This window comes from Montipora capricornis, chromosome 7 (genome assembly GCF_036669925.1).
Source record: "Montipora capricornis isolate CH-2021 chromosome 7, ASM3666992v2, whole genome shotgun sequence".
NCBI lineage: Eukaryota > Metazoa > Cnidaria > Anthozoa > Scleractinia > Acroporidae > Montipora > Montipora capricornis.
The window spans coordinates 18217434-18227433 of record NC_090889.1 but is presented as its reverse complement, the minus strand read 5'-3'; the positions used below and the strand labels follow the sequence as shown (position 1 = coordinate 18227433).

The 10000-nt window shown below is 39.3% G+C and overlaps 1 protein-coding gene across 1 annotated transcript in view; it reads right to left on the bottom strand.

Moving 5' to 3' along the window:
* Window positions 1-10000, bottom strand: part of LOC138056353 (GATOR1 complex protein NPRL2-like) — a 20221-nt gene that overhangs the window by 289 nt on the left and 9932 nt on the right. Inside the window, exons 7-12 of the mRNA XM_068902135.1 lie at window positions 9839-9875; window positions 9516-9609; window positions 7481-7598; window positions 3526-3675; window positions 2154-2200; window positions 1-95 (exon numbers count right to left, since the gene is read on the bottom strand). The exon at window positions 1-95 is cut by the window's left edge and continues 289 nt beyond it. Coding sequence (XP_068758236.1) covers window positions 28-95; window positions 2154-2200; window positions 3526-3675; window positions 7481-7598; window positions 9516-9609; window positions 9839-9875 — 514 coding nt within the window. The 3' untranslated portion in view covers window positions 1-27. The remainder of the gene's footprint in view (window positions 96-2153; window positions 2201-3525; window positions 3676-7480; window positions 7599-9515; window positions 9610-9838; window positions 9876-10000) is intronic.

Below are 10000 nucleotides of genomic sequence, written 5' to 3'. Positions count from 1 at the left end.
TGTTTGCACTTGGTCTGTGCCGCTCTGTCACTTCCATATGACCACAATATGAGGTTCTCCTTCGACGATATCTTCCAATTCTTGATACGTAAGACCTGAGAAAAACAATACAGCAAAATATAAGCAAACCAACTTGAAACTGTCTTAACTAACGTCCTTTTCATTGGTAATAGACAGACGTAGCTCAGTAGGTTAGTGCGCGGCCTTCTGAGCTGTGGGTCACCTCTTCGATATCCGTCTCATTCCATGGACGTTTGTGTTCACTTTCCTCTGATCCGTGTAGAAATAGATTGCTTCTAGGTTTGTTCTTTGGTTATTGTTTATGGGACTTTTAAATTTTCTTTTCCCCTCTTTTGCCCGCCTCGAATAGCTCTCGCTAATTGCGGGCAAAAGCTCTGTAAGTTAGAATTTGTTAGCTCTAATAAAGAATTGTTTTTGTAGCTTTGATTCTGAATGCCCTTAAAACGGAGCATTGACGAAGAAAGGGAGGGGGGAGGGGGGTAAAAGGTGCGCACCAAGGGCCACAAGTTTATCAGTTCACCGGTACATGTTACCCTCATAAAATAAGGAACATTACCTTAAGAATCTTATCACAAACTTAATTAAGTGGTAACTAACTATACGCTTATAAAACTTTAAGCTAAAAGATTTTAAAATTATGAGTTTTTGATCAATTTGATCATCAGAGTAAAATAATCTGCATATGCTCAGTGTTCTTATAGTTCAGGCAAAGCCAGTTATGTGATATCTGTTCCCATGGGGAACAAAGTGAGGTCCAGTGATTCAACATGTTCTCGAGAGTGGAAATTTTTTTTTTCCCCCGTGGTCTATCGACCACTTATTTATTTTTCTAAAGTTTTACAATTTTTCTAGGTCATTCCAGTGAAAATTTACAAGTCAATTCGATAAAAAGCAAAGTCGTTGTACCAAATAATCCTGAGTCGAGGCCAGTGTTCCTAAGCTGTTCCAAAACAAATTCACATAATATCACCCTGCGTTTCATATATGTTAATCATAATTACATGCCATATACACTGGTCTAAGTCCCAGGACTTGTGGTAGCATATAAAAAGAAAAAAAAGTAAAGGTATTCCCTGGACAGGATTTGAACACGGAGCTTTCCGGCTTACAGAAACAGCTTCTATTCACTAGACCACAACTTGAACTTTCTGCAATATTTGTTATTTGTTACCTGTGTAAAACAATAGATCTGCATTTCCCGTCCCGTCCCGTTCCATGTAAAGCCCCGTGCAAACGGATGCAACAACTCGTAACAATGTAAGGACTTGCAGTGTATTATGGGAAGGATACCACCCATAAGTCTTGTAAACTTACAAAATTCGGCTGCCATCTCGCTTCAACATTTTAATGCGTTGCTATTACCACGGAGACCATATGTAATGCGCGTGCGTGGCGCCAACAATGTTGAAAAAGCTGTGCAAACAGATCCAACATTGTTGCGCTACGCTCCGGCGATCACGGAACAAAAGAAATGTTGGGAGTTGTTGGTTCAAAAGTTTTATCACTTTCAAATTTCGTGCAACAATTCGAAACAACACGCAACAACATGAAACAGGGTGTGCACACGGACGCAACATGTAACACCCAACAATGTTGGAACAATGTTAGCCAACACAGCTGCGTCTGTTTGCACGGGGCTAAAAGTTTGATCAGTTTTCAATGTCGGTGCAACAATTCCCAACAACACGCAACAACATGAAACAGGGTGTGCACACGGACGCAACATGTAACACCCAACAATGTTGGAACATTGTTAGCCAACAAAGCTGCGTCTGTTTGCACGGGGCTAAAAGTTTGATCAGTTTTCAATGTCGGTGCAACAATTCCCAACAACACTCAACAACATGAAAATGGGTGTGCAAACGAACGCAACATGTAACACCCAACAATGTTGGAACAATGTTAGCCAACAATGCTGCGTCCGTTTGCACGGGGCTAAAAAGTTTGATCCGTTTCAAAGTTGGTGCAACAACTCCCAACAACACGCAACAACATGAAACAGGGTGTGGAAACGGACGCAACATGTAACACCCAACAATGGTGCGTTCGTTTGCGCGGGGCTTGACACTGAAAGACGTGTTCACTGTTGCAACATTAATTTTGAGTGAGATACCGTAACTTCATTGCAATACCTGTTCTACAGCAAATTTCATCGTAGCTGTGATTTCCATCTAACCATCTATAAAAGAGTTCAAATGAAATCAGACTCAGTTTTCTCTCCAAAGTGTTTTCGCCTGACGTGTTTTCTTAAAGGTAAAGTCTGCTACGAGCCTAGAGGCCCATCAGGCCAGCGCTTATCTCCGGCTAGGAGTACTTCTACTCCCCCCTGGATGGGATGCTAGTCCATCGCAGGGTTACCCCCAGCATTGAATTCTCCGGTACCCATTTATACACCTGTGTGGAGAGAGGCACCGTGAGAGTAGAGTGTCAAAGTGTCTTGCCCAAGAAAACAACACAATGTCCTCGGCTAGGACCCGAACCCGGACCACTCGATCCGGAGTCGAGCGCACTAACCATGAGGCCACCGCGCCTCCCCAGATGTTTTCTTACTTACAATTAATTCAGCAGTGATGCGCAATAGAGTGTTTTTACTCACGTGATCAGTAAACTTGTTTTTCCACCGAAACAAAAGAAAACGTTTCCATGAAATTAGAGCTCAATTCCCGGAGGATTCGTTGGATACACCAACATGGCCGCAGTTCCATTGCTTAGGTAAACCAACATGGCCGCCGTGACGTCACGTGAAAACACTCCATACATTAATTGGTTTTACAACCGGGTTGATATGGTAAATTGGCCACTGTAAATAAATTTGAAAACTGAAGTTTCGAGCGTTAGCCCTTGCAAAAGGCGAAGAGCTAACGCTAAATTCTTACGCAAAATTTTGGAGGGCAAGCAAAGAGTATTATGGTATTTTTGAAAGTGGCCTATTACAGTGGCCTATTACAGTGGCCTATGTTGGGGATAGCGCAGTATTGAGAGCACTCGCCTCCCATCAATGTGGCCCAGGTTCGATTCCAAGACTTAAGGCGCTTTCGATTGACCGTATTCCGGAATAGGAATACATGGAATAGAAGTTAGAAATCCTTCGTTTCTGCTGAGATTCACATTAATATTGTCAAAAATCTGCTAAAATGCTATTTTAAAACATAGCTTTATTATCCTTATTGCTGCAAAACTCCACACATAGTGATTTAAATCATCACTCCACGTATTCTTATTCCAGAATTGGGTCAATCGAACGCACCCTTAGTGTCACATGTAGGTTGCGTTTGTTGGTTCTCTACTCTGCACCGAGAGGGTTTTCTCTGGGTACTCCGGTCTTCCCCTCTCCTCAAAACCAACATTTGATTTGATTTCAGTTGATTTCAGTCGACAGTATCCCAATTAGTGCTCCAGCGCTAGAACGACTAGACACTTAAATAAAGTTGCTTTCCTTTCCGTTCCTTTCCTTTCCTTTCACCGTATATCATACACCTATGAAGTACTAAAGTACTTTCTTACTTGTCTGACAGCTTAGTATCTGAATGCTTTCCTCTCATTCTGTGATTACGTCTGGTAAAGGAAGTGTCCTTGGAAGGCGCTGTTAGTTGTATTGGGTATTTATGGAGACGACGAATAATCCCAGTCACCATGCCAAACTGAATTAATCGCCTTTAAAAACAACAATTGAGGAATCAGGTTTTTTCTCTATTCAGTTTGCTACGTGAACATAGCCAAAAGAGAATTTGTTGATTTACGTATACGTATTGGAGCTCACGTCAACTTTATGTCCAGAAATTTCCCTAGTTAGATGCACACCCAATTTTGACATCAACACACGTTGTCCCTTTAAAGGGGCAGTGTCATTGATTATTAGTGAAAATCTGCAAAGCAAGAAAGACCTGTTTACCGATGGCAAACGAAAATGAATGGACAATTGTTTTTTTTTGAAAAGGGCCATTTTAGCTCACCAAAACCATTCTTTTAAAATTGTTTTTGGTTACGCGTTGCCAAGATTAAAATGAATGCCAACTTGAAAACGTCGGGCCGGCGTTTTCAAGTTCTCCTTTTGCATCTTCGATGAACTCCGTAATAACTTAGCGTGACTCATTTTTCTTTTAAAAGTTAATTGATTTTTCCTCACTGCGGCGTTCCGGACGCAATTTAAGAATGAAAAGGTCTTTGAAGACTGATTTAGTAGATTTATGGTCAAAATGAAGGGATAATTCCCATGAAACTACCCCTTAAAGTCCAAGCTTTTGCTACCTCTTTAATTCCAATAATAAGGTAAGGGTAAAGGTTAGCGTTATTTCTAGCTTAGGGTAAATGCAGCCATTTATCCTTACTTGAGGAAGAGGATTTTGAGAACACTTTGTGACGTTAACTTAAAATAAACTAGTATCTGTGTCAGTTCCGAGGCACGAGTGAAGAAGAGCAATGGGACACTTCGTGACGCTTATTAAAATCCCCGTGCATATAATTGTAATTTATTTTAGATTAGGCGACTACTTAATTAAGGACGTCCGCGCTAATTGTTTGTGCGAAACTTGTACTGCGCAGGTAACGCGACTGTAATACGTCACGCATTACTTCAAGTATTAGTTAAGATCTTATGGCGACAAAAGCGCCGGAGAAAAATTTCCAGGTCGGCTAAAGAATGGCATATTTATTTCCAATTCATCATGAAACGTTAAAGAGAAAGGACCGGGAGGATGGAAAAGGTCGCTAATCGAGTAGTGGTTAAAAGCTTTGAAAACTCGAGGAAGATTAGTTTTAGTCAGCGACGTTGCGTACATTTAATGGGGTTAGTTTTTAAAAATGTTTTTACTACGTTACGAACTTCTTAGTTCAAAATAAATGCATGTTTTTGAAGCTCTTTTCCTTTACTTTCATGAAAATAGCGCAGGATCATCTTCTTCTCCTAATGCACTTGAATAATGCGGACCTAAGAGGAAACAGCCAGAGATAATATTTTACAAAAACCACACTCCAGAAGATGAGAAATACGGCAATGGAGAGATATAATGCAAAACACTAACCAAATAAAGATAACGCCTGCTTGAAACTTCGTTGCTATGCTCGAGAAAGTTTTTCTTTTTCTTTCTTTTTTTTTTTTTTTTACAAAAACCTTTCATCGATCGATCCTGTCTTGGGTTCCAGTCCTTCCCCGACAGGTCACGCAAAATCGTGACAAACTAAATTTTCCAAGAGCTTCGCAACATCACATTGATTTTACTCGTTTAGATCATCGGTGACCCCTATTTTTTAAGACACGAATCACTTGCTCTTGTTACAATCTACAAAATATGATGAAACGAAAAAAATCACAACATAAGAAGGTATCTTTTTTTTAAATTTTTCTTTCCTTGTGTCCTGAGTTCCGGAAGTGGTTACAACAGGTAGTGCTTGCGGAAACGCTCGTTGAGGATTAACTCTACTGTTTACGAAATCCCCAGCGGCATGCTATTTTTCTAAAAAACCCACTCCTATATTTCTGTGCACAGAAGCATTCACTCTAACATATTATTTTGATGATTTTCAACAGATGAGTAGATGAGGCTACATCTCGTTATGATGACCTATCTATCGAAATTAGGGCATTTTTCCCTTGCCTTTTTCTCCGAAACAAAGTCGGTGAGTCCCCATTTTTTTTTTTTTTTGGAATAAGCAATTTATGACCTAACTTCAGGCGAGAAATGAAATTTCAATGTGGTAAGATTTTCGCGCGAACGTCCTTAAGGTCAACGGGGCTTCGAAACGAATCTCAATGAACATTATGGAATGTTAGTGAGAATTGAATAAGATGCAAAAAGCGCGGTGAGTTTCGGCAGATTTGGAAGTATAAAGCAGTTGCTTATTTTTTACAAGCGTAAATTTATTACCTCGAGGAGCAGTTCCGACAACCAATACACCACTTTCAAATTCACTTTCAGTAATTTCTTTTTTTTTTTTCTACGCAAGACTCAGTGCGAGGTCTTTCTTGTGAAAATAAATGTTTTCATGACATAAAAAGTCGAACTAATTACAATCATGTCAAAAACACCAATCAGACACGTTTTAAAAGCGAGATCGAAGTCAACTCTGAAATGGTCAAATAGGATATTTGCAACAATCCGTCATGTGACCAGTTTTTTCGTAAACATGATGAATTCAGCCACTTTCATCATGTCACTTTCCCGAAAATGAAACGAAGTCTCAAGATACGCTACGAAGCCGATTTTGGTTCTCTTATCCTTTAAACATATGTTGATGTAGGTGGGAGAAGTTTTGGGAAGTTGTATGGAAAAAGCAGAGTTTGCTCTCCAGTTACGCCTCAATGAATTTCACACCAATCCTTTCCGCTTTTTTTTTTAATTTTCAAACCGCAGGGACATTTTCGGAAGATTTCCATCTGTGTGTATTTATTGCTCTACTTTATTTTTCTCGCTTTCTATCTTTAGTCACTTTAAAAATCCCACCTATATTGCGACGCTTTATCATGGAAAATTTCATTGGAGAGCAAAAAGTCCTCATGGAATCTTTGCCTTGCGTGGTATTTATCTGAAAATTTGCATTCTACTTTATTTTGACCTACAATCCTGGCCAAAAAGTTACGGGACAGAACACAAAATGGCTCAGGCACTGTACATTTTTATTTTACACATCTATAAGCAGTCGCCATAACCTTATTCAAGCTCTCATCGTCCTTTTCAGAAACCCCCCCCCCCCCCTCCCCCTCGCAATGTTGATAGTTGCTGGGATTCTCCGGACTATACATAAACACAACAGCGTAACAACATTGCGAGGGGTAGGGGGGGGCAGAGAAATACTTTGAGATATATGTAGCAAATTGTCGCATTATTGTTGGCCAGGATTGTAGGTCTTAATCTAGGGGCGGTCCCTCACATGGGACGTTAGTCCCGTTCCACCTAACCCTTTTGGGTTTTGCTTCCATGTGCTGTATTATAAATTTATATTATTAATAAGCTGTTAAAATATAAATTAATTAATTAATTAAATAAATTAATAAATTAATAATAATAATAATAATAATAATAATAATAATAATAATAATAATAATAATAAACGTGTCTTTTAAATTTCTGGAATTCACGCTACACCATCAAGTAGAGCGAGTTTCAATAGAGTGTCGTAAAACGTAATTACTTTGGCCAATCAAAAAGGACGGAGACAATCCAGTACACCAATCAAAACTCGAGGTAATTACACGTAGCCGACACAAAGCGCGGGAAAATGTGCACGCGCGAGCCACGATTGGTTTTGGTTTCACTATTGATTGGTTGAAAAAGTGGCGCGAGAACTTTGAACCAATCACTGAGTTAAGTAATGCAAAACCAATGCAATTCGTCAATTACTTTCGACAATCAATTGAAAACCGCTCTAATAAACGTGTATTTTTAATTTCTGGAATCCAAACTACAGCATCAAGTATGCCAATCATTGGCCATGTTTGTTGTGAATGATCTGTTTCGTTCACCTCTCATCCACGTGAAGATTGCTGGGATTATATCGTGAACAAAGGTCTTTCACTGTTGCTCCTGGACTGAGCCCACAGTACAACATGAACACGTCACGAAATGACGGCAGACTTCGACCTGGAATTAAGCAGAAATCCGACGGATTATATTAGAAGTCATTTCTCCACAAATGGCGAAGGTCAGAAGCCCATTACCCGGAGCTTTAATCTGTAATGTACTCTTGACTCAACCCTTTCCTGTATCGTATTTTTAGAAATACTATATTTTGACGTTTGTGACGTATGTGACTGATAACATACGTCAAGTGGTTCACATACGTATGTGAAGTAATAAATGCCCTAAGATATTATTTCCCTCATTCGGCTGCTTTTGTGCTTCATGCATAGAATGGCGCTTTCAGGTCAAAATTTCAATCACAAATAGCTCTAATCAAAGAAACAGCCTTTCCACAGACTTTCAACGCGCAGTTTAGTTTTATGTACGGTTTATTTCTTAATTTACTCCAATTATATTCCGTGTTTTCCATACTCAGGTGCATTTATGAATTGCAAAGTTTTGGCAACGGTTCTGTGAGAATTGGCATAAAGGCCACGAAATCTCTGCCTTCGTGAGAAAAATACGGAAAGCCGTGCACTCCAGCATATTACCACGCTGTTGCGAGGACGGATATGAGAATATGAGATTATTTACTGAAAGTGCGAGTTATGTTTGCAAATGTGGAATTTTTTTCGTGATAGTTTTTACAAATGAATGAAACTGCGCATGACGATACTGGCTAGTGCAAATTTAGATTTGGCCAGTGAAATCAGACCTGATACTAGCCACTAGGCTAGTGAGCTTAAAAGTTAGTCTCGAGCCCTGGCAAGCACAAAGATTTGTATCAAAGCAGTGTCACCGTCAGCCTCGCTTCCATTCATAGGCCAGGTAACCTAGCCAAAACTTTAAATGGTCTATTCCGCTAACTCAATGCTGTATCCAATTTGAACCTTCTTGGGCATAAAACGTTTTGTTCCAGGTATTTCCATATCATATAAATTAAAATGTCAATGCAACATTATATAGAGGATATTACATGACCGCGCCGGGATACGAATTTCATCTTCGAGTGCTGCAAGTATCTCTCAAGAGCGAGCGAAGCGAACGAGTGAGAGATACTTTCAGCACGAGAAGATAGAATTCGTATCCCCAAGCGGCCATGTAATATATGTTTTGTTTATTATATAGATATTGATGAAATATCCAGATTTAAAACAACTTCAAATGATGAAAAAGTGGTCACCAACCGCTAAAACACGCATGTTGGGTAACGAAACAAGATATGAAAGTTATGAAAAGCAAATTATGATAATGTAAATTTTGCAAAAAAAAGTGTTAATGTAGTAGAGAAGCATTATATTGAAGCACAAAAGTAACTTACAATGAAGACGAAGCTCGCGTTTTATTGGCTTATCTTGTTCGTTACCATGAAGACACCTATATTCTCACATGTGAAAGATAAAAATTATATGTTCACTGCGCGCGGTGAAGATAGAGTTTTTTAGTAAAACGAGAAATCCTGGTATTTCATCAGTATCTAGTATATAATAAAATACCAAAAAAAAAAATACAGAAAGAATCTTAACGGGATGCCATTTCGCTTCCTTTCGGCAGCAGGGAGGTGAATAATACAATGCATATAACCTCCAGGAGATAATGTTTCGCCTCAAAAATCCTTTTTGGTACATGCATTCTCAGCACTGGTCTCAAAACTAATTTCTTGTTTGCTAAACTTTCTCATTCAAGGCTCTCAAACACAGCCAGCTCGACAAACAACTGGTTTTGTAAAATTTCACGGCGCAAAAAAAATTGGAATTTTGAAGTAAAAACGGCAATACTTTTACAATGGCTGAACAGATTTACCTCAGCAAGAAAAATTGGTTGCGGTTAGAGGCACTTTAAACAATTGTTCAACTCTGTCTGGGTGAACGCGATGGATATTTGCCACGACTTTTTGCGACTTGGTACTTGGACCCACTAATATTCATCCCCACTTACCTTTCTTCGCAACATACTGAAGACACTCCTCTTGTAACTTCTTGTCGTGCATCAGCTGGTTAATCTCAGGAGTGGGTATATAAACATTGGAATACTGTGGAAAATTGTTGATGATAAACGTTAGCGATGCACAGGGACGACAAAAGAAGAGGAAAATCGTTGGATATCTTAAAGTGCTACTTTGACGACGGAAGACAGAACTAAGAATTTCTTGTGATTCCGTTATTTGACTTTCTCGCGACGCTGTGCTATTCTGAAGATTCCGTCTGTGTCTTCAGTGACGAACTCTACGCCTCAAGATCGTAAAACATGACAACACTCACCTGGAATATAGAGATCAACTTTACAACTTTGCATTGTCTGTAAAAAGGGAAAACAAAAAATACCATGTTAACTTTAACTCCAGATGAAAGCCTGGAATTCCTCATTTAATTCTAGGAAGCCGACAAACCAACGTCATTCGTCCAATCATTTCATGTATTAGA